At 40.7% G+C, this 26,308-nt stretch overlaps 1 protein-coding gene across 1 annotated transcript in view; it reads right to left on the bottom strand.

Annotated features, from left to right (window-relative positions):
* Adgrl4 (adhesion G protein-coupled receptor L4) overlaps nt 1-26,308 on the bottom strand; it is a 104,775-nt gene that overhangs the window by 36,604 nt on the left and 41,863 nt on the right. Inside the window, 6 exon segments of the mRNA NM_022294.1 lie at nt 1,754-1,870; nt 3,076-3,259; nt 3,373-3,552; nt 4,671-4,741; nt 5,108-5,257; nt 7,978-8,127. Coding sequence (NP_071630.1) covers nt 1,754-1,870; nt 3,076-3,259; nt 3,373-3,552; nt 4,671-4,741; nt 5,108-5,257; nt 7,978-8,127 — 852 coding nt within the window.

The following is a 26,308-nucleotide window of genomic DNA, read 5'->3' as shown; positions in this document are numbered from 1 at the left end:
TGAGATCAGTTTGTACATTTGCTCTTTCTTTTGAGACTTAACCTTGAGGAAAAGGCATTTTGTCCCTCCGCCTTATTGAGGTCTGAGATTATCATCCCTTTCAACTGTGCATTTATGTGCATCGTCATTAAACATAACAAAGCTACCATACAATCAGTCAGCATCTCTCTGAGATTTTAATTCCGTGACAGTTTCATCGTTTGTCACCATAATAGGTATTTTCAACGCGTTTCCCATGACTTCTAAACACTATTCAAATTGCCTTTGAAATTTCAACTGTTTAACAGGTTCCGTGGCTATATTCATAAATATTATATGTATGCTTCATTGATTACAGTATGGTTTAGCAGCACATGAGCTAAGGGTTCAATGGCAATGCATCTTGGTTATTTTTCATTTGTTTTGTAACTATATGTTTCTCACATTGACCAGAAAAAAAAAAACAAATAACATCGAGGATAAAGAATGAAGAAAAAAAAAGCCTCCCAGGCAATGGAAATCAGAATGAATTGAAATAAAGCAAAGAAAATATCATGAGCCTGGTCTGCAGAATGGTCATTAAAAATAAAGTCCGTCTGTCCATAAAGTGGTTTTTATGTGTGTTTACTGTTTAGTTTTCATTTATATTTATGATTGCCACCCACTCTGAGGAAAGGCTCCAATCCATGTTTACCCTTAGTAATATATCTTTACCTGTTCGAGAACAACTACGACAGAACTTTCTCTATGATGGAGAGGATTTTTCTGTGCATTTTGCTCCAAGAGGAGATGAATGGTGACATAAGTTAAATTCCTAACCCCTTGCTTGACCCCAGTTAGGTGACACATAAGAGCTTGTGGAGTTGATTTCTATATTCACATTTTCCTTCCTAGTTTCCCTCTAAACTATTTGCTGGTAAACATGGAGAGAACTCCATTAACTTTGTACCTTAGTTCCATTATCTGCCAAATGGGATTGTTCAATTAGATAATCACTGAAATTGCTCACTACCAGCATTCTCTGTTTTATTTTTTTTTAAAGCTGCGTGACTTAGAGTTCACTATACAAAAGCTAAGGGATGATGGATGCAAACAAAAGTCTAAACGTGTTCCTATCCACATTCACGAATTTGGTTTCATGATGGAAAATCAGGATATTATTGGTTAAGATTCACTTCAGTAGTACTGTCAGAATGAAATCTTGAGTATAGACATGGATAATATGAATATGAACTTAAATATTTCTACAGGAAATTGCTCATACATCTGTGACATAGCCAAGTGCACATTTAAGTACTTACTAGCAACCCCAGAGGAAGAACAACAATATCAACCAACCAGACCCCCCAGAGCTTCCAGGGACTAAACCACCAACCAACGAGTACACATGGAGGATCCATGGCTCCAACAGCATATGTAGCAGAGGATGGCATTGTCTGGCATCAACAGGAAGAGAAGCCTGTGAGGGCTTGTTTCCCAGTGAAGGGGAATGGCATAGTGGAGAGTGGGAGTGGGTGGGTGGGTGTGAGGGAATAACTTCACAGAAACAGGGGAAGGGGGAAACGGAAAGGGGAGCCAGGAAATGGGATAACATTTCAAATGTAAATACATAGAACACCTAATAAAAGTGCAAAAAAGGGGTTGGGGATTTAGCTCAGTGGTAGAGTGCTTGCCTAGCAAGCTCAAGGCCCTGGGTTCGTTCCTCAGCTCCAGGAAAAAAAAAGTGCAAAAAAAAAAAAAATCCACAACCATGCATAAGATGTTCAAGTCCTACCATTTGGGTCATATGCAGATTTTCTCCTCGGGGATATTTTTACATAGCCTCCGTCCACATTCATATGGGGATGAGTATGCTTCATGTGAACTGAATCAAAAACGAAAACCTTGAGAGCTGAAATAAGAGCCACGGAAATAAGAAACATACTAAAATTAGTTTAACCAATGTAAGTTTTAGATTTAGAGACATTTGCATTGGACATAGTTTCTTTTCAGTTTCAGACAACATAGTGCACAGTCCCCCAAAGCATACAAACCTTGGAAATTTGTTTTTCTTTTGGCTGTTGCATTCATGTTCTAATCTTTACTGAGCTAAAAGAAAAATGAAAATCTCTACACATGCAGAAGCATTCACACACAGTTCCTAAAGCAGTGAAGACCATAGTGTCTTACAGGGTTGCCCCATCTACAGCACATACGCTGTATCCTAGAAAAGCAATGAGTATGGTATCACACAAAGTGATAAACTCAATTAAAACCTTCAGCGTACTTTTGAGATCCTCTTTGCAACTGAATCATTTGTTTCACAGTGTGAACTTTGTAGATGACAATGTCTTGTCTCAGTGTCAAAAGTTTGGAAATACCTGTGACACTATCCAGAACGAAAACATAACCTACTGTGGAAAGACTGACAGAATTAGACTTCTGAGTAGTAATTCACTTTTGGGGTACATTAGCATGTCCTTTATGCAGAAACATAGAGGCATAGTGTGCCTACGTACTAACCTCATCATTTTCATTCTTAATTTGGGTAAGTGATGAATACAGATGAGATGATCAATCATTCAGTCAATATGCAACTGTCTAGCAGGGTACCAGTTAGAAATGACATATAGACACACACAATGATTTCTTAATAGAACACTTTGCCTCTTCAGAACCATGTATAACCATCTTCAACATTAGCCCTAATTTTAGTATATTTTCAGTAAACTATGCAGTATGAAATGCCTCATGTTATCACAAGGCAAAAGCATTTCCAAAGAGAAATTTAAATACACTATATCTATAATTTCTCATGGAACTATTGTAGGTTAAGGTGAGGAGACCACTGGGTGGTCCTGAGAAGGGAGCGATACCTTCTGCTACTTTTCATGATAAACAGATTATGAATAGAAAAGGGGAGGCAATAAAGTTAGGTGGAACATCAACCTTTCTGTTAGCATGGTTCTTCATTCATATTGCGCTGGTTCTATGAATCAACATTCATTTTTGCATTGAAAAATCTGTGTATAATTTAATATGTCAAGAACTGGTCCTTACTGTCTGACTTGGTAAATGCTGCTGCTTTGAAGCAGACCTTTCACTTCCATGCCTTACCCAAGTCGGTAGAATTCATGTCAAACTGAGTATTCTTCTGGATGTTCTGAGAGATCTGTAAGGTGACGTGCTCAGCAGCGTGCATCAGTTTTGTGAGATGGAGTCTTCTACGATTTGTAGGTAACTGGTCCCACATTTCATGTGTGTTCTTTTCAACAAAATTATTGACGGTTTTTCCAAATTCCTATTTAAGGAAAAACACATCCCTAAAAATATTATTATATACATTGAACAGAAATAAAGGAAACAGTCAAAGCAGCATCATCTCCACCATGGATTAAATATCAACATACTCACAGTAAGAGCTGAACCGAAGTAGGCATCCTTGGGCGAAGTGGTGTTCTTTATGTAGCCTTGTAGTGAGGATGATTCTGTTAGTATCTCTATGTATGTGACTATATCCACCAGAGAAAGCTCAGCCTCAGAATTCTTGTAGATTTCATGGAGTAAAGTCAGCTGTTCTGTTATGGGTCCAATCTGAGGAAAAGAGTGAGTATAGAAATGGAGAATCAGATTTCTGTGAGGGGCTATTTTACACATAAAATTTAAGGCATTGGGAAGTTGGCCCAGTGAGGAAAACATTTGACATCTAAGTTTGAGGACTGGCCTTCTGACATCCAGGCTCTGTGTCAAAGTATTGTGTGTGGCAGCCTACCTGTAATCCCAGGGTGGTGCAGGTGGAGACAGATCTCTGGGCAAACTGTCTCTAGGAGAGAGGGGGGGGGAAGAGGAGGGGGAGGGAGCCTGTCCCAGTAACTAAGGGGGAAGTGATTGAGGAAATCACACATACCCTTATATGCATCAGACACAAGACCACATACATTAAAAACAGAATGAGTTGCATACCCAATGAGAGCAGAGGCTGCTTTCCTTGTCATATGTGAACAATGTGTTATCAGGTTAAACTGAAATCACGACATGTAGCAATGAAAACAGAATTTGTTTAGAAATAATTCCCAAGTAACTGGGAAAGTTTTGAGTACACTGAAGAGACAAGCAGAGCTTACTTGAAGGGAGGATTGAAAAAATAATTTCGAAATTAACTTCCTTTTTTCCCCAATAAACCCATCTCAATATTTAAATTTGTTAGTTCTTATGAGAACTAACGTTAAAACTATGCGTCAGTAGCCTGAGTCCCATTGTGTTCCAGGGCAGTGCTCCTGAGTTTATGATGACAGGGCTTCGCCCTCATAGTGTGACCCAATCTCAATCGCATAACAACACGTTTGTGACCTTCCTACTTTCCTTCCTCTTTGAAGTGCTCACTTTGAAGTTCAAAATCTGGTTGCATTAAACCACTTCTCCTTGGAATGTGGTGCTGGATCTGAGCCATGTGTGTTTTTACCATTTTATTCAACAACTTTCTTTCATGTTGAAAATAATTTTCCTGTGCATCAAATAGTGAAAAAAATAGCATAAATTAAACAGGATAAAGTCTTCTACAATGCTTTGGAAGTTTCACATTAATTCTATCTGCAACGTAAGTAATACACGAGGTTCAACTGCTGATGTTTCCGAGTAGAACTTTGGTAGTGCTTCTAAATCAGATCAAAATGTCAAAATAAAATATATTTCAACCCAAAGTGTCTACTTACTCTTTTTAGAGTTTTATTAATGTTTGCAGCAATGCAGTCATGCTCTAAGTGGCAATTTGAATTCACAATTTCTGTAGAAAAAAGAAAACACATTCCACAGTGAGTCTGCAATCCATTTTTCCTAAGCTGATCATGTTGACTTGAATGATTTTGCTCATTTAGACATTAAAAATGCATTCTTTAACATTTGAGGATCCATTTGAGTTCCAGAACATAGAATGTATCACAGAACAATGAAGAACGCAGTTTAAGGAAGAATGAATGGGAGCCAGCGTGTTGGTGCCTCCATTTCCACTAAGCGAAACAACACACCTTTCTTAATATAGTTTCTCTACCTCAGTCAGTCCTGGCATGCATGTTGGGACTGTAGCTCATTGATGCCTCACAAACGTGTCATAAATATTTTATATAGCTTAAGATGGAAGGCTATACGTTACCTTGGCAGTAAGAGCCATCATTAGGCGTGAACTGCGTCTTCCCGGTGGAGGTCTGATAACCTTCCACGCAGAAGCAGCTAAATCCTCCGTTCGTGTTTTCACACACAGCGTGATCACCGCAGACGGAGGTCTCGTTGCACTCGTCTACATCTGCAAATCAACTTCTTCCATTAGTGTTCTTTTCCTCACTTGTGTCCTCGTACCAATATTACATGTGATTTCACACCACGAAACAAGATACAAGAAAGCGGGGGAAATCCCATCATTTGGCAAAAGAGAGAAAACTCTAATTTGGTCAATCCATTTTGACAGGCTATTGAAAATGTTATTCATGGGCCGCACTCTCAAATTGTTTTCTGAGTAGCGTGATTCATCAACAAAGTCAGTAAATCTATTCCCATCATCTAAGATGTAACAGTTAGTTCTAATTTAATAAAGACTCATTTTTCAAAGTGCACTTAAAATTATTTGCCTGCTCGTCTTAGGCTAAACTGATGGTAACTCGGTTGCAAGGAATTTGGAGAATAAAGATGGGCCCACTTTCTTTTCGAGGCTTCATTTCTGGGTGTGATTTAACTGAAAACTAAGGTCCAGCACATTATGTGATTCGACTCTCTTAAGATTTATTACGATTGATTACCTTTGTTCATATTACATTTGGACTGTGATTCTAATATGCAATCATCATAGTTCAGTGTGGATGAAGTAATAAATTGCAGAGAATTAAGTCAGAAGCTCTCAATAGCTATATATTGACACCGTAATGAAGGGGCTGGGGCTTTAGGCTCACATCATTTATATTCTTAATTTAAAATTTTACACAGTGCAGTGAAATGTGCCTTAAAGTTATAAATACAATATAAATATGCAGTCAGGTTGGGGAATGAGTCCAAGGAACGGAATAGTCCAGATCATTACCTTAAATTAATGCAAAGATGTGTGTATGTGTGTGTGTGTGTGTGTGTGTTTGTGTGTGTGTGTGTTAAGCCCATTTCTGGCATCTCAGAAACACTTTCTATTAGATTAATGAATGAACCTGCAATCTTAATTTACAATTTGATTATTAAAATAACAGAGTGGCACGTTGCCGTTTACCAGTATGAAGGAGGGGAGCTATTAAAGTCTACTCTAAAATGTCATCGGGCTGTTTGCCTTCAGTTCAGCTGTTCCCAATTTTTCATTTAAAAGCACAAGGAAAGCACAGGGAAACATGTAACTCAAAGCACAGAAAAGAAAGTCAGTACCGAGCCTCGCGCTTGGTTCCGGAAGGTCTCTACATTAGCTAGGAAGGTGGCGGTACTAGATTATAAAGACCATCACCAGAGTGGAAGGCTAGAAAATCCCTCTCCTGATGACACCTACATAGCTATGGTGCGTGTGATCAAGAAGCTCAAGTACTCAGCCTCTAAAGGAGCATCTGTTTTTCTCATCATCTATATTTCTTCTCGTCTACTTTTGCTCATATGATCAGAAGCTATCATCCTACACAGACTCATCCTATACTGACTACTCATGGGAAGAGCCACAGAGTATTGACTCTTAGATAGGAGGACCCACCAATCCATGCATTCCAAGCTGCATAGAAGTTGGGAAGAACGAGGCAACAGGGAAGATAAAGTCAACCAGGTGGGAAATGTGGGACTCGAGCCAAAGAGTCTTTCACTCGTGTTGAGACAAGCGTCTCCCAATGCTGGTCCGGAGCTCACAATGCGGCCCTTGAATTCATGACTATTTTTCTTCCAGAGTCTTCCAAGTTCAGTGATGGCAGGCATGCGGCCATGAATGTCACCAAAGAGCCCCTCCTTTCCCAGTGATGCTTCAGAAGCTCAAATAGGAAAGCAGCCCAAATAAGGCTGTGTGTAGACCCATTAAACATCATGAATGGTGCAAATTATTTCATGGGTGGGCATTTAATACATTCTTCCTGTATCCGTATTTTGGCATGTTAGAGGTGGCTGTTCTCTAAGAAATTGATTTCCTTAAATGTGCAATATCACCATGAACTTTATCTAAAACGAACCCTCAAGCAATGTAAGAGCATTCGTCTGTGAACTCAAGTCTCTCCGTCCTGCGGCACAGTGGCTTCTAAACACCCTGGGTGATTATGCCTTATGATCACATTTTTTTCCTACGTCTCCCCTATACTGGCTCAAGTTTCTTTCTTGTTGTAAAAAATATATATTTATTATTAGAAAAATTTATAGATTTATACCTTGACCATATCTATTTTCCATTTCTCACCAAGACTCTTCTTCATGTTTCTCCCCCAACCCCTGTCACTCTCACCTCTCTTCCTCTCTCTATTTTTCTTTTTACATATATTAGCCTGTGAGTTCTAATGGTGCCGCTATACCTGTATACATGTAGGCTATTCCACTGGGACTTGAGAAGCCTATCAGGGGTCATACTCCCAAGGAAAGGTCATTCTACTTCCAGTAGCCATCAAATACCAATAACTCCGCAGACAGGGGTTAGGCCTGGAGACCCTCTGCGATCCATGGTGGAATTTTAAACTGGCTTACCTTTGCAGTGATCTTGTGTAGGAAACCATAGGTGCTGTGAGTTTGTATATACAGTGGCCATGCCACGTCCACAGGACATTATGCAGCACCACAGCCTATCTTTTGATGACGTCACGCACATCATCATTCCTCATAGCACATCCTGATTCCTCATCCTTCCATCTGGTCCCACTCTTCCCAGACCCACCCCTTTCACTATTATCAGTTTTGTTGCCTTTTTTCTTGATTTTCTTTTGTGGCCTTTTCTTTTTTAACCTGGGCCCATTTGTCATTGGGAGTGTGTCTCTTTGACACTCCACAAATGTCATAAATATTTTATATAGCTTAAGATGGAAGGCTATACGTTACCTTGGCAGTAAGAGCCATCATTAGGCGTGAACTGCGTCTTCCCGGTGGAGGTCTGATAACCTTCCACGCAGAAGCAGCTAAATCCTCCGTTCGTGTTTTCACACACAGCGTGATCACCGCAGACGGAGGTCTCGTTGCACTCGTCTACATCTGCAAATGTTGCAAAACAACTTCTTCCATTAGTGTTCTTTCCCTCGTTTGCGTCCTCATAGCAATATGACATGTGCTTTGTGATCTCATGCCAACATGTACAAGAGAGTGCGGAGCTGTCCCTGGAGCTCACTGAAGAACAGCTCCCAGTCACATCGCCACTGAGGACAATGCCTTCCCTCGTTAGCCTTCAACAGCCAGCAGCTTCCTAAGGGAGGGCTGGACCCCAGGAGCCTTCTCTCTATTCATAGCTGAATGTCCATGAGTCTGGTCTTGTGAAGACCCTAAGCACGAAGCCAAGCTTCTGTGAGTTCACGAGTGCCATGGCCATTGGTGTCCTTGCTCTATTTGATGGCCTCACACTGCTGTTCTCTCAGATGGCTGCCATCCTATCACCTTTGACCAAATAGGGCATTTCAACTCCTGAATGCATAAAATGGCAATATGATGCCCTAATGACAGTAACCAAGGTTGGTTACTAGCATTCAGGATTAAGCTCATGCAACGTTTTTATATTTAGCATTGATAGTTCATGAAATAATATCCATTGTCCTCTGAAACTAACGCTTCTTAAACTTTAGTCCGATTTGTATATTGGCTTCTCCATTTTAATGAAAGGCAGAAGTGGGCCTCTTCAGCATTGCTCACATGTATATGTTGAGGACTGGTTACTTGGTGACCATATGTGGATTTTCATTTAGGGGTGGAACTTTGCATATTTTCCCTCATCCGCCTTGATGTGTCAACTGGTAATGTCATTATGTATGTCTTGTCCTGGCAATCATACTGTTGATATTTTGTGGGCACAGTTTCTCTGTAATGTCTAGAGGACATTCGCTAGTAGCAGACATCCTGTTCTTATAGCTCTTACAAACACATTTACACACAGTTGTTACATGCATATAACATATAACATACATATAAGTGCAATCATATATATTATTACTGTTACACATATATGACAAGAAATTAACTAAAACTAAATTTGGGTGAGGGTCAGGGTGGGAACTCAAGAAGAGTTACAGAGGGGCTGAAGAAAGGGGGCAGGTGATATTGGTGCAGTGCTCACACCCGGAGCTCCCAAAAAAAACAAAAAATAAGAAAATATATTGGAGTTAAATATGATAAAATACACTGCATTCATTCAGAGAAATGTCATAATGAAACTTACTGTTGGTACTTGGTATATATTAGTAAAAATGTAAATGTCCTTTAAAAAAATCAGAGGTGTGTGTTACTTAATTTGATATTGTGGCTATGCACTTTCCAGGGGTAAGTGCTCGGGATAGCACAGTAATGGTAGGCGCTGGCCCACGTAGAATGTCTGAGCAGTTAGAAGAACTACTGTCCCCGGGACCTCACTCTGTGTCCATCTTTTACCGAAGATGTTTTAGAAATGTCCCATCTCAGAATGGGCCGAAGCAGCCATGGATAAAATAAATACAGTTTCCATCTTGCAGTGAGGTTCATGCCGTGCTAACTTCTCCTGAGGCCCAAATTGTCTGGCTGCCTAGCTACCACGCTGCTTGGGTGTTATGCCCACTCAGGGGAGGCAGAACTCGTTCTGTGATAGGGGTCTCCAAGTGTTGTTCTCTGTGAAACCAGAAAGGATGAATCTGAGGACTTTCTGGTCTGGCAGGAATGAAAGATTCCTCAGAGCTTTGGTCTGGCTATACCAGCCAAAGTGTTACAGCTTTCTGAAGAAGATCCCCTGCAGGGCAGGTAACCATGGTCTGTCCCGCTACCTGCAGCGCCAATGCCAGTAGTAACTATGGCTGTGGTGAGCAGCAGTAAGCAGCCAAGAATCACAGCTGGAGCCTCTAGACAAGTGGCCAGCAGCAAGGGCACAAGTCCAGCCTGCTGGGTGGATCCAAGGTCCTGAAGTGGCTGCTTCGGGAGAGAAAATACTTCTCTAGAGTCTTGCAGCTCAATAAAACAGCCTCTCTCAGATGACTCTTGGTAAAATAACTCGTGAACTTTCTCCATGTGGATAGGGACCTTATAAACATTTTGAGAGTAGGGTGGGTTCCAGGGGCGGATGCTTCCTATTGGCTCAGTCTGAGATGTTAGGAATGCTCTATTTGCATGGGGGAAGGGCTTTAGGTATTGTTTCTACATGACTGATTGACATGGCCCTCTTAGTGGGGTGTCATGGTTACATGTTCCCAAACACCTAGAGCTAGTCAAGGAGCTGGCCTCACCCATGCCTGAATTCTCAATTCTGAGATTCCCTGGGCTTCGGGCCTGCTCAATCTTATCAGTTCTGTCTGGTGGCACAGTCCACTTACCCCCACACGATTTGGCTTGTACCTAATCCATCTGCATTATTTTTACCTTTCTAGAGTGACAAGAGTGGCAGTGGCTACGTTTATATCCTAACCCTCTTACATTATACTTGTAACCCAGTCAACAGGTGCACACAATGCAGAAGAGCTGTATATCACAGCGAAGAGGGAATGCATGTGCAGACAACAGTGGCACCAGGACTGCAGCTGATACCTGATCGCACACTAGGAAATCAAATCCATTATTCTGTTCCTGTTTGCTGAGCTCCTCATTGCAAGAGCCTTTTGCAAGAGTTTGTTTCTGGTCAAAGATGCAGAGGAATGAGTCCGTAGGACGTCATGTCTTTGTGATTGTCAAAGTTGACTGAGAGATAAAGAGTGCTAGCCTCTATTCTAATGAAAGCTAAATTTCAGCTCTGTCTGGCTAAGATCGACTGCGAAGTTGTTGTTGTTGTTGTTGTTGTTGTTTTAATGTATAGATCAAGATGGCTTCGAACTCAGAAGACTGTGAAGTTTTAATAACTGGCCCTATTTCCTTGCTACTAACAGCCCTCGTCTTTGTACTAAAAATTCAATATTACTCAAAAGAAAGCACAACGTTTTACAATCTCAAGTTATCCTCTAATTCTAATTTAAAAGGACATGCTGTTTTTCCATATTTATGACTGGTAAACCCAGCAGCAATTTTTACCATAATCCTCTTTCAAATTATGATTAGACAATGGCTTTGATCATAAGTCATTGTTGAGGATGTAGTTTTCTAATGTCTACAGAATATAGAAGGCTAAATGTTTGATTACTGGAAATTATTCCCAAAGTTGGGATTCAGTTTTAGTATTTGCAACTCTAAGAAAACAAAAACCCCTACAGTTACATGGAAACTCAAGGTAAGTAGTAGAAAATAAACACACACAAGCAGCAAAGCCTGACAGCCAGGAGAGGGTGAAGGAAGCATGGATGATCTCTACCCTTCAGCTGTTAGTCGCTTTGACTTCTGGGTGCTTAACTTTCCCCACCTGGCCATGCTGGTTTTCAACTGGTCTTTGGGGAGCCGAACACCTGACACTGCTTTACTGTGATTCCAAAGGGATGACCCACACCTGTCTGAAACAATTACTTCACGTGTGAGGAACTGCACTGAACACATACGAGAGTTAAAGAAGTTTTTTTCTTGACTCACTTCTTGCTCTGAATAGGAAACTCGATTTTCTTTTAATTGATGTTTAACGACTATAATTGTTACATATGTCACATTTAAGATCTAATTGAATTGTCCATCAGAAGCATTATATTACAAGGTGATAATAATTCTGAGAGGGAATAGATTTACGGCTCCGCATGAACTCCCTGGGGATTATCAAAGTGGACAATGAAAATTACTACAGAACCGGAGAGAATGGACAGAGTTGCACAGTAGCTTCTCAGACGAGCTTCACCCTTACAGACAACAAAACTGGTGAGAAATAACATTTTTTTCCAGAGAATGAGTTTTTTGCTGAATAATCCGTCATACAAAACAGGTTAACAAAATAGGGCTCAGGACTGAGGATTGCGTTTTGGTACAGTTATTGTGTTTACAGACTACTTAAAAGAGTTACGAGGGAGTCAGCTAAAACTCACAGCCATGCTGTAGCTTCTCAGTAGAAATGAAGATTGGAAGAAAGAGTTTTGAACTGCAATGGTTACTCCTCTTATAATGTTGAAGATCACCCTACCTGTTGGTTTGTGTGTGTCTGTTTTCTCTGTTGTCTATGAAACTGAGTCTCCTTTGAATCTAAGAATATTAAAAATAAACCTGGTCTGACGCGACAATAAAAGTTTTCTGGAGACTGAAGGATTTAGAAAACTGAGAATACAATTAAAATGGTCTCTAATTACAGTATTGCCTGTTAAGCTCCCCCAGTAACTGGAATAGCTCTAATCATGCTTCCTGAGGTACACAATCAGTAATTCACTCCTCACAATAAAATGTGTTACATAGGATCCTAAGAAGATTGGCAACTGGGACATAGGATTGAGAAATGTAGTTTCTCAATGGCATTTGAGAAGAATAGCATTGTTTTACAGGCTTCATACTCTGGAGAGAGCTTTATTCCCCACGTAGTAGGGCAGGATAAGATTTAAATGGTGCACCCACTTAAGTTTCAGGTGGGAAATTTGCTTTCTGGGTATAAGATTGTGACTGTACTGCTCTTTATCTGACATGCCTGCATGTAGAAGAGACCTTCACTGTGCTGGCTTACATTTATGTAATTATTATATCTTATTATGCAAATATATACATTCTCAGAGAGCAGAAATATATGCATCTCTGCACCCACACAATAGAATTAAGACATGCACACACATGCACACACATATGCACACAACATGCACATACATGTTCACATACATGCACATAGGCATGCACGCACATACATGTACACATACACGTGCACATGCATGCAGACACAGACACGCACACACATGCACATACACATATGCCTACATATAACAGAAATTCAACTACTTCATGAAAATTAACTGAGAGTATCCCATAAATTGCACGCCAAGTGCCTAAATTGGGTTAAAGTAAATATTTCTCCAACATTGGTGTTGAGTCAATCATTTAGTTACTGAAATATTTATGGAGTCTTCCAGGTCCCAAATGTGAATGTCTATATTGGGAAATCAGTAAAAATTAATCAAAAAGTCAGGATCTGTGCCCTCCTGTCAGAGTTCACATTCTGAAGGTAACTTCCACACAAGCAGATAATTGAGTTTTTATTAAAATAAAAGTTTTCATTTATATCTCTAAATTTGAATCCTGTCACCGAATATTGGGGGGAGTTTATATTAAACTATAAAATAAATTGTGTTTTCAGATCAGTTATTGGTGATATGGACGATGATGAGGCTCGAATCCCAGGTGGACTGCTGCTACAGACATAATATGCAGAGATGCAGAGGGAGGGCTGACTGGGTCCGAATTACCAGATGTGCAGTTGAGCCCCATTATGTTGCCCAAATGAGTGGTTTCTAAAATAAATCAACATATCAATGTGCTATTTAATTTCAACACACCTTTATTAATATTGCACAACATATTAATACAAAAAAGTTGATACTGAACGTCGCGTTGTTCTTTACACATAGTTTTGCACAGTTGACCTCATAGCTTTCTTGTCAAGAACTAGGAAATTAAACATATTTACTATGTCTGAGTCTCACAAACTGGATATATAATATAGACAAACTCCCTGAAGTTCCGACTCAAATCTTGTTCGATAAAACACCATTTATCGGAAAGTAACCTCCAGATAGTGGATAGGAAAATTATTTTTAGAAGTAATATATAAATATGAATTATTTCAATACCCTTAAACACTGCAGTGTCTAGCTTTATAATAACCAACCTTGAAAGACATATCTCCCTTTAGATGGGCAGACTGTAGAGGAACAAAAGTTGTTTCTTGGGCTGGTAGTTGGCTTAGTGGTTAAGGGAGCGTATTGTCTTGAGGAGGGTCTCAGTTCTGTTCCTAGAACTCATGATTGACTGCTCACAGCCATCTGTTTCTCAAGCTCCAGAGGGATCTGACACCCTCCTCTGGGATTCGTGGGTACTGCACTCACATGGGCATATATGTTCACATACAGGAAAAATGCATATACATAATACATACATTTTTATATATATAAATACATATATATATAATAACATGAATGTATATTTTAAACCTCTTTCTTTTGTTTTTAATACTCATCAACTCCCAGATACTTGCAGTGACTCTGTTGAATTCGTCTCTACATTAATTCATTATATTTATATATAAATATTTATACTGATGTTCCTTAAAATCTTTTCCAGTACAGCTAAACTGGAGAAGATTTTAGAATTTAAAAACTATTAATCGGGAGAAATACCTAGCATTCTTTCAGTGATGCACATTGGCTCATCTGTAACATGATGAATTGAGTATGACAAGCTCAAAGGCACACATTGTCCCCAACAAAGGTATCTGTGGCTGTTGGAAAAGATGTGTTAAACACCCAAATTACCAGAGTATCAGCTGCTTACGGACTTTAATAAGCAGTGACATTACTAAGTTACAATGCAGACAAAGGATAAGGAAATTACGTCAAGTTCTAGATAATAGGAATTATGTCATTTGCAGAGATTTCAAAGAGAAAGTAAGCTGAAACAGGTTACAATGTAACTAAGGGTTTGGATTAAGAAATGTCATCTTGACAATGTACTCCACCAAGGAAAAGAGTTTTCATAACTGTCTGGTAGCAAAAACTAAGGAAAATTATATTATTGAATACGGAATATGAGAAAGTGCCACCAAGCCTGGGCAAACACTTGCTAAACATTCAGAACTAGATTAAAGATGGCTTTCAACAGATCCTATGGAGTAGAAAATTCAGGTTGAATTTGAGTATGTAAGCAGGTTTTGAAATACAGGAATCCTTCATGAAGGGCCATGCAGAACCTATTTGTATCTGCCTGGGAAATGATGCCAAAGCTGAGAAAAGGAAGGGGCACATTACACTCCAGAACGACTTCAAACCTGAAGTCAGTGCTCCCATCTCCCCCTCATAAAGGAAGTGGGCGTGGTCAAAGCAGAACAAATATGAATTGAATATTGTGTGTGATGACATGCAAGGCAGATCTTTTACTTTTTACTCATGATGATGTAACATTTAAGATATCAGAGTTTTAGGGATTAACTGAATACTTCAGTTGGCTTTGGGGGAAAGAGCAGAAATGGCTCTCTCCCTTTTTAACTCGCAGAAAAGTAGGAGAAGTAAAGGAGTGGTTCTTTTACAAGCCAAGAGAACAAGCTTATCTTACAATGGAAAGACTGGTGTGCTCTGATGAATCCAGGCTATTCAGATAGACAGGGATGCTGTCAATTGGATAGTAAGCACACAGCTATAAATTACAGGCCTCTAGGGGAGAGCTAGAGCCTTTCTTGTTTCCTCTGAGGTTGTCAGATTCCAGAAGAGGGGGAATCCCACTGTTCCCTTTGTACTTATCTCTGCACGGACTCTCTTCCTCTCCCTCTAACTCCCCAGTTCCAGTGGATGCAGCTGTGGGCATGTATTACTGGTCATTATGAATTTGTTGGTGCTTGGAGACTATTCCCTTTTTAACCAACGAAGTGCAAAGGCCCAAAAGAATGGCTAAGACGTGAAGGGAGACTACAAGGAACCTCTGTCTGTTTTATTTTCTTCAACAGTAACTGCAAGGATCATTGGCGTTTTACCTAGTTCAGTCCAGCTTATCAATAACCACAGGAGCATAGGCCAGCTGACTGTGTCTGAAATGTCCTTTCCTGGTGAATCTTGGGCACTCTATTCCTGTTGTTATTGGCTAGTCAACCATTGATTTGTCATTGAATTAAACGGCCATTGGATCAGCACGATTTACACCAATAATTCAAAGGCAGGAAAGTAACAGTGTTTCAGGTTCTGATTCTTGACTTAACCGTCATGGTAAGAAAATGCTTGCTGCTGTCTCCTTGGCTTGCTAGGAAAGTATGCCTGGGATGGTTAAAATGAGGCCAGCACAGAGGCAGAATCAGGTGGACATAGTTTTTATGGCTGACTTCAAAGAGAGTGGTTTTGCATTGTTGAGAAATAATAATAAATAAAGCATAAACAGTGTTTCTAATTAAGGCACAAGTAACAAGCGTCTAAATTTCTAAGTCCAAGGGTCTCAAGAACCTTACTGATGGCAGGTTTGCGGCTACAAACCACGAGGCTACAATGGTTCCATTGGTAATAAAACTGAATTGTACTGCTTTTATAGGTCATGGATACTCTGAAATACTAAGTTTTATTTTGTATTCTATGCTCAAATGTAATCACCAAAGATAAGGAAAAAGACTTTAAAATTGAGATACTATTGACCAGGCTCAAAATTGATTATAACAACTTGAAAGGCACAGAATTTGAACGATAGCTTTCGTCTTGGACTCCGTCTTACCTCTAGTCACGACTGCTAGTATTCCCCTGTAAATTGGAACACTAAAAGGACCATAACCATTACGTGATTCTGCATGAAACAGGCCCTGTTTCATATCAAGGCTGGAGCAAACAAATAGCTTTATTATCTGTCCCTTTTGTCTTCATGCACCTGCTCCGTTCACCCCCCACCCCCGTCCCCAGGGGAACTGGAAAATTCCTTACAACTCAGAAAACTTAGAATTTAGAAACTAAAGAACTTAGAACTTAGTAAAATCATCAATCACTCAGATACCTCGATTTTGAACGTTCCATGAACTGCATTTCTGTGGTGATCTTCAAGCTAATAATAACAAGGTAAGAGGGAAGGACGTGTCCACCAAGGGTGGAGAAAGGAGAACTGCAGTGAAAACAGAAGACTAAAATCGGTTAAGGAAGAGGCGAGTCACCTGTACATACCATAACTGATGTTCTTACTGTGAGACCATTGCAACTGCTGTCTTTACTGTGTGACCATTGCAACTGCTGTCTTACTGTGTGCACAGTGCAACTGCTGTCTTACTGTGTGAACATTGCAACTGCTGTCTTACTGTGTGCACAGTGCAACTGCTGTCTTACTGTGTGACCATTGCAACTGCTGTCTTACTGTGTGAACATTGCAACTGCTGTCTTACTGTGTGCACACTTGCAACTGCTGTCTTACTGTGTGACCATCGCAACTGCTGTCTTTACTGTGTGAACATTGCAACTGCTGTCTTTACTGTGTGCACAGTGCAACTGCTGTCTTACTGTGTGAACATTGCAACTGCTGTCTTACTGTGTGACCATTGCAACTGCTGTCTTACTGTGTGAACATTGCAACTGCTGTCTTACTGTGTGACCATCACAACTGCTGTCTTACTGTGTGACCATTGCAACTGCTGTCTTACTGTGTGACCATTGCAACTGCTGTCTTACTGTGTGACCATTGCAACTGCTGTCTTACTGTGTGCACACTTGCAACTGCTGTCTTACTGTGTGACATTGCAACTGCTGTCTTACTGTGTGACCATTGCAACTGCTGTCTTACTGTGTGAACATTGCAACTGCTGTCTTACCGTGTGACCATCGCTACTGCTGTCTTACTGTATGCACACTTGCAACTGCTGTCTTACTGTGTGACCATCGCAACTGCTGTCTTTACTGTGTGAACATTGCAACTGCTGTCTTTACTGTGTGCACAGTGCAACTGCTGTCTTACTGTGTGAACATTGCAACTGCTGTCTTACTGTGTGACCATTGCAACTGCTGTCTTACTGTGTGAACATTGCAACTGCTGTCTTACTGTGTGACCATCACAACTGCTGTCTTACTGTGTGACCATTGCAACTGCTGTCTTACTGTGTGACCATTGCAACTGCTGTCTTACTGTGTGACCATTGCAACTGCTGTCTTACTGTGTGCACACTTGCAACTGCTGTCTTACTGTGTGACATTGCAACTGCTGTCTTACTGTGTGACCATTGCAACTGCTGTCTTACTGTGTGAACATTGCAACTGCTGTCTTACTGTGTGACCATTGCAACTGCTGTCTTTACTCTGTGACCATTGCAACTGCTGTCTTTACTGTGTGCACACTTGCAACTGCTGTCTTACTGTGTGCACACTTGCAACTGCTGTCTTACTGTGTGCACACTTGCAACTGCTGTCTTACTGTGTGACCATCGCAACTGCTGTCTTTACTGTGTGAACATTGCAACTGCTGTCTTTACTGTGTGCACAGTGCAACTGCTGTCTTACTGTGTGAACATTGCAACTGCTGTCTTACTGTGTGACCATTGCAACTGCTGTCTTACTGTGTGAACATTGCAACTGCTGTCTTACTGTGTGACCATCACAACTGCTGTCTTACTGTGTGACCATTGCAACTGCTGTCTTACTGTGTGACCATTGCAACTGCTGTCTTACTGTGTGACCATTGCAACTGCTGTCTTACTGTGTGCACACTTGCAACTGCTGTCTTACTGTGTGACATTGCAACTGCTGTCTTACTGTGTGACCATTGCAACTGCTGTCTTACTGTGTGAACATTGCAACTGCTGTCTTACCGTGTGACCATCGCTACTGCTGTCTTACTGTATGCACACTTGCAACTGCTGTCTTACTGTGTGACCATCGCAACTGCTGTCTTTACTGTGTGAACATTGCAACTGCTGTCTTTACTGTGTGCACAGTGCAACTGCTGTCTTACTGTGTGAACATTGCAACTGCTGTCTTACTGTATGACCATTGCAACTGCTGTCTTACTGTGTGAACATTGCAACTGCTGTCTTACTGTGTGACCATCACAACTGCTGTCTTACTGTGTGACCATTGCAACTGCTGTCTTACTGTGTGACCATTGCAACTGCTGTCTTACTGTGTGACCATTGCAACTGCTGTCTTACTGTGTGCACACTTGCAACTGCTGTCTTACTGTGTGACATTGCAACTGCTGTCTTACTGTGTGACCATTGCAACTGCTGTCTTACTGTGTGAACATTGCAACTGCTGTCTTACTGTGTGCACAGTGCAACTGCTGTCTTTACTCTGTGACCATTGCAACTGCTGTCTTTACTGTGTGCACACTTGCAACTGCTGTCTTACTGTGTGCACACTTGCAACTGCTGTCTTACTGTGTGCACACTTGCAACTGCTGTCTTACTGCGTGACCATCGCAACTGCTGTCTTTACTGTGTGAACATTGCAACTGCTGTCTTTACTGTGTGCACAGTGCAACTGCTGTCTTACTGTGTGAACATTGCAACTGCTGTCTTACTGTGTGCACACTTGCAACTGCTGTCTTACTGTGTGACAATTGCAACTGCTGTCTTACTGTGTGACCATCGCAACTGCTGTCTTACTGTGTGACCATTGCAACTGCTGTCTTATGTGTGCACACTTGCAACTGCTGTCTTACTGTGTGAACATTGCAACTGCTGTCTTACTGTGTGACCATCACAACTGCTGTCTTACTGTGTGACCATTGCAACTGCTGTCTTACTGTGTGACCATTGCAACTGCTGTCTTACTGTGTGACCATTGCAACTGCTGTCTTACTGTGTGCACACTTGCAACTGCTGTCTTACTGTGTGACATTGCAACTGCTGTCTTACTGTGTGACCATTGCAACTGCTGTCTTACTGTGTGAACATTGCAACTGCTGTCTTACTGTGTGCACAGTGCAACTGCTGTCTTTACTCTGTGACCATTGCAACTGCTGTCTTTACTGTGTGCACACTTGCAACTGCTGTCTTACTGTGTGCACACTTGCAACTGCTGTCTTACTGTGTGCACAGTGCAACTGCTGTCTTACTGTGTGAACATTGCAACTGCTGTCTTACTGTGTGCACACTTGCAACTGCTGTCTTACTGTGTGACAATTGCAACTGCTGTCTTACTGTGTGACCATCGCAACTGCTGTCTTACTGTGTGACCATTGCAACTGCTGTCTTATGTGTGCACACTTGCAACTGCTGTCTTACTGTGTGAACATTGCAACTGCTGTCTTACTGTGTGACCATCACAACTGCTGTCTTACTGTGTGACCATTGCAACTGCTGTCTTACTGTGTGACCATTGCAACTGCTGTCTTACTGTGTGACCATTGCAACTGCTGTCTTACTGTGTGCACACTTGCAACTGCTGTCTTACTGTGTGACATTGCAACTGCTGTCTTACTGTGTGACCATTGCAACTGCTGTCTTACTGTGTGAACATTGCAACTGCTGTCTTACTGTGTGCACAGTGCAACTGCTGTCTTTACTCTGTGACCATTGCAACTGCTGTCTTTACTGTGTGCACACTTGCAACTGCTGTCTTACTGTGTGCACACTTGCAACTGCTGTCTTACTGTGTGCACACTTGCAACTGCTGTCTTACTGCGTGACCATCGCAACTGCTGTCTTTACTGTGTGAACATTGCAACTGCTGTCTTTACTGTGTGCACAGTGCAACTGCTGTCTTACTGTGTGAACATTGCAACTGCTGTCTTACTGTGTGCACACTTGCAACTGCTGTCTTACTGTGTGACAATTGCAACTGCTGTCTTACTGTGTGACCATCGCAACTGCTGTCTTACTGTGTGACCATTGCAACTGCTGTCTTATGTGTGCACACTTGCAACTGCTGTCTTACTGTGTGAACATTGCAACTGCTGTCTTACTGTGTGCACAGTGCAACTGCTGTCTTACTGTGTGACCATTGCAACTGCTGTCTTACTGTGTGCACACTTACAACTGCTGTCTTACTGTGTGCACACTTGCAACTGCTGTCTTACTGTGTGACCATTGCAACTGCTGTCTTACTGTGTGAACATTGCAACTGCTGTCTTACTGTGTGCACACTTGCAACTGCTGTCTTACTGTGTGACCATTGCAACTGCTGTCTTACTGTGTGAACATTGCAACTGCTGTCTTCACTGTGTGCACAGTGCAACTGCTGTCTTACTGTGTGACCATTGCAACTGCTGTCTTACTGTGTGCACACTTACAACTGCTGTCTTACTGTGTGCACACTTGCAACTGCTGTCTTACTGTGTGACCATTGCAACTGCTGCCTTACTGTGTGAACATTGCAACTGCTGTCTTCACTGTGTGCACAGTGCAACTGCTGTCTTACTGTGTGAACATTGCAACTGCTGTCTTACTGTGTGACCATCGCAACTGCTGTCTTACTGTGTGCACATTACAGCTGATGGCAAGATTCTGCTTTATGTAATGCAAGGTATGGAAAGGAACAATGTTAACATATCCTTCCTCCTACCAGGGGATGTCTTTGACCTCTCACTGTTTCAGGGAAGGAAATAATTCAATGCAATACATAATATAATCCAATCGGCTATGCATAGACACTTGCATCTGCATGATAATTGATTGGCACGACACATGGGACCACACTCCAATACGGAAGACAACGCCCTCCTCCTCTTCACTGCTGACATGAAGTACTAGTGTAGCTAACATCTCCTTGAGCATGGGTTTCCATAAAACCAATTTACTGAAGGGAAAGTCAAAAGCATCCAGTAGAAAACGTTACAACATGCAAGGTAAACAGAACAGATTCATACGAGAATAAAATGTGGTAGGTGTTTGTGTTTTTGAGTTTTTTTTTAACGGAAATGTGATTTTTAAACTGTTCGAAACAGCAAGTATTATTCCAAGATTTTTTGAAGAGAAAAATATGGCTTTGTCGATGGATCTGCTTTTGAATGGGATGCAGAAGCTGGGGTTGGGGGGGGAGAGACAAATAATGCTTGTACGAAACCTCTTCTGAGGCTGGTTTTGCAATTATTCTTTTTTTTTTTTTTAAGGAAAATGTAGCACTTAAGAAAATATTCCCATTTTCTGCTACTATCATTTTTTGGTCTTCTCTTTGTCAGAACTATTAATGTACACATATTATAAAAACAAGCACACTGCATACAAGTAGAGGAGGGAAATGGAAGAGAAAACAGTTCTATTTTTCGACACACTAGAAACCATTTCTCTTGCTCATTGGATGCAAGGATGGGACAAAATCCTGACACATTTCTTTCAGGCTATCAATCAATGATTCTGAAATGTTTTCATTCCCTGATACCCATCAGCTATGATAGTAAAGATGAGTAATATTCTCATAATCTCCCTGGGACTCAGATGATGGTTATGAAGTCGCTTCTGTGAAACTCATTTTATTGACTTTTGTTTCTAATCATTGAAGTGATACATATGCAGTAGGGGAATCAAGTCATCGATAGAGAGGCCTTACAAGCTCTCAGTGTGAGAACCTTGATGTTTTTACAAAGGGTTGCTGCAGAGGAGCTTCAGAGTCTCCAGTCTGAAGAGAGCAGAGGAGTGTTAGTTGCTGAGGTAAAATGATTCTCTATCATTCCCCAATCATCTAAAAACATTTCATCTGGCTGAAAAAACACGTACAAACATACAGGGAGCACACAGCAGATCACATAATGAAGTTCGTGAGGAAACATGGAGGAAGGCGATGTAAGGAAATTCAAATCATTTCAGAGACAGACCTTCGCATAATGGCTAGACTGCGTGGTACAAGTCATAGGCAACATACCCTACATGTGAATCTCACAGAGACAATGCCCATGTGATTATAAGTATAAAATCCAGCCATGTCTCCTTATCTAAAGGGTGTGTGCTTCTGCTGATACCATTTCTGGACACGTGAAACAGTATTACATGCTCTATATTCTGTGCTTTGTTTCACATGTATGCTACAATGAGAAAAAGTTTAACCTAAACATTAGACGTGGTGAGATATGAACCAGCAATCACAGTAATAAAGGAAAGCAGCTACAATGTTCTGCAGTGGAAGCTGTGGAGTTATTGTCCCTGTCAGAATATCTTATTATACAATAGTTCTTGGCAGCTTCACAATAAAAGTATTTTATGAACATATGTGATTACTTTTTCCTCCTAATCCTGTAAATTTTCTTCTTTCTACTTACACAATGCGCTCTACAGCTTCTCCTTGAACACCTAGCACTGCTATTTTGTGTTTTGGAACCCAGTGTGAGGTAAAATAAGTGATTCTTGAACGCAAGATCTAAGATGCCTTCTCCATCATTGACTGAGATTGCTAGTGCATGATGGGTAGACAGGATCCACTGCACGGAAATGCTGTATTCAGAGCTGATGCCCATCTGAAGGGAAACGACGAGACAGTTCATCAAATGACCCAGGCTCCGGCTCGGTTTGAGCCTTGTGAGTTACTTATCTGCCAAGTTTTCCATCTATTAACTCCAAGCTGTTGTTAACCAGTGTTCACTGTGATCACAGAAAGAGACAGTGCTCCCCAACTCCCCAAGGGAAGACAGGACCTATTACAGGTGCTGATTAGCATGCTAATGAAATTCACACAGAGAGGGGAGTGTACTAAATACTCTGGACACAATAGGATCTGTGGGCTCATTTTACTTTGGTCAGTGGTCAGGGTGGACCACAAGACACATATATACGCATATTATATATATGTTTATATATGAGAGGGCTATGTATTAGCATAGGATATGCTGTTCTTTGTGTGTGTGTATGTGTAAGTAAGTATGTATGTATGTATATATGTAAGTAAGTATGTATGTATGTATATATGTAAGTAAGTATGTATGTATGTATATATGTATGTATGTATGTGTTTCTGTGTATTCTGGACAATAGCATATCCCATCGTAAAATCTGAGTCTGTTTCTTACATTTAAGAATGCACAGCTATTGAATGAAATATTTTAAAGAATATTGGCTGACTTTAGCTATAGTTCAATAGGTGAAACATTCTGAAACGAAAATGTACCCGCCTCCTATTGCTTGATAATTGCTGATGACTTGCTTGATTGAAGGAATCACTCACATCTTTCTTTAATGACACTTGGGGATGTTTTTGTTTTCATATAGACTATTTCATCTAAATGTGAATGTGGCATTTGTTTTTTAAGGATCACCTTGCATCCTGCTTTCTCTAAACCATGACTTTTTCTTTTTAGAAGAAAGACCTGATATCTTAGTTGTATCCATGATATCTTAACTATCTCCATGACGTAAGTGTTGTGAATAATATTTATCATTTGAAATTGTCATCCAACCACCAGAAAAATAGTAACTTAGTTTTCTGATAACTATAAGACTTTGAAGCATATCATAAGTATATAAAACATCATGGTTTGCGAACTTATAGCCTTGACCACTTAACAAAATTGTCTTCTACCTTAGACCATGAAGACATCAGGGCAAACTGGGTGTTAAAGAGGGTATAAAGAAATCAGACATATTCTTTAATCATTATTTTTGTTTCCTTGGATAATGTTTCATGTTTTTCATAGGCTCATAATTACTAACTGCTTGTACACAGTTGTGAATTTCCTGCAAAATTTATCTGTGGAAATTCACTTCCATTCTCAACATTTTTTAGAATTAAGTATGAGAAGTTGTAATGCATTCCTCTTCAAATACGGCAGCCACTGTGCCTTGTTCTTGTTCTCCTGACATGCCATGGTTTTACCAGACTTCTCTGTGTCCACTCTGATGACATCTCTCATCCTGTCTTCTCCAAACAAACAGGAAGTTATCTGTTTCTTTAGCTCCTTCCCACAGATACCTAAGCACCCTCGGGATGGCAGTGCAATGCCATTCATGTCTTTTGTTTTCTACCTATGCATAGGTAGAAAAATATCTATGTGCTCAAAGAAAATAATACGGAAGTTAGAATTCAGTGATTCTTTTCTATCTGTGTCTGCAGTTGGAATGTTAGATTAACTTATGCCTGCAATAAATTCCACTCAACAATGTTCTTGAAGTAATAACAACTGTGACACCATATTTAAATTCTGTGGCTATGTACAATCAATAAAATACTAAACCCTGATTGGTATAAAATGAAGCTGCCAATCTACTTTAGAAAAGTGGCCAAGGAAGTTTAAAAAAAAGTTATATGGAATCTATGTTACTATAAAATCTCTTTTTGTTTCACTGGTGGAAGTTGACAAACGTTTCACAAATTTGTTCTGTTTGGAACCGAGATTCTCAAGTGAAGAGGCCACAAAATATCTGTCTGTCAGGAATGTGAAGAAGGCAGACATGGCAGAGGTACACAGCAAACCCCAGTATAATGAGGGGACTGTAGTGTTGAGCTTTCTTTCTTGAGTGTCTGAGTATTTTAGGTCTCCATCATCAACAAGCACTTTTACATCATCGAGTTTCTTTAGAAGTGTCAGTACATCAAATGTTTCCCCACAGGGCAGGCAGGGCTGTGCTGTCCAGCAAGCACCCACACTTCGTCTCCCCTTTGTCTCAAACAGGCTTTATTGACTCTGTTACCTAACACCAACTCCGCCAAACCTTGGGAGAAGCTGAGGAGAAATACTGAGATGTAAGCATCGTCGAGATAGGCTACAATCAAGATGGTCTTTCTCTGTCTTTGGAATCTCCACACACAGAGCTAGCTCATCAGAGCTGTCCATTTTAAAACCACCTTGGGAGTATGTCAGTGAGTTTTTGCATCTCGAATTTCTTACATGCATGCCAGTAAGGTGAAGTATAATATTTGTTTGTATTTTAAGACATGCACTATTTATTCTTAAAGTGTGCCACAGAATATTCTTTTTTTTTAATTAACTTGAGTATTTCTTATATACATTTATAGTGTTTTTCCCTTTCCCAGTTTCTGGGCAAACATCCTCCTAATCCCTCCCCCTCCCCTTCTTTATGGGTGTTCCCCTCCCCATCCTCCCCGCATTGCCACCCTCCCCCCAACATATCTGACTGGTCTCAGAGTATCAGTCCTAGGGCAGTTTTATGCTATTTTTTCATAAAATGAGGTAAAAGTATTTTTTTTACGTAAAACAAGCTCCTAGAAGAAATTAAAGCATTTAAAAAAATCCTGCTTTTCTTTCAAGACTACATACATTTCTTCTGCTTTAGAAGACTTCATTGATTTCAAAATTGTTACTTTTCAAACAAGGCCTTAGTAATTTATAGCTATTTAAATAGAAAACGGTACTGAGTACAGACAAATTTCAGGTTTCCAGGCCTGAAAATAATTGCCTCCAGGGTCAGATGGAAATTGTTTTCCTCCAACAGTTTTGCAGCCTGAAACACTGGCAAGGGAGACCCAGCTGCACGAGGATGATTCAACTAATACCTCAGACCCTGGGAAAAGACACGAGGCCTTATTTTCTGGACCAGTGATCTGACCCAACATGGGGATGGTAAAACCGATCCGATTCCTTAAGATATGAATGCTTAAGTGCAAAGGGGACTGACTCAGAAACACCGTACAACTCGGGAAGGATTGCGGAGGACCTGAGCGATGATGATAGAACCGTTAAGTGCGTTTCTTTCTCACAGTCCAGCGCCTTTCTACCTCAGAGTGTGAGATTGCCGCGTGTTTTAATGCCCAGCAACAGCATTTTATGGCAGTCCACCGAAGTC

The sequence above is a fragment of the Rattus norvegicus genome, chromosome 2 (assembly GCF_021556685.1).
Source record: "Rattus norvegicus strain SHRSP/BbbUtx chromosome 2, alternate assembly SHRSP_T2T, whole genome shotgun sequence".
In the NCBI taxonomy this organism is placed as follows: Eukaryota; Metazoa; Chordata; class Mammalia; order Rodentia; family Muridae; genus Rattus; species Rattus norvegicus.
The sequence above is the reverse complement of the archived record's forward strand: the minus strand, read 5'-3'. Positions and strand labels throughout refer to the sequence as shown.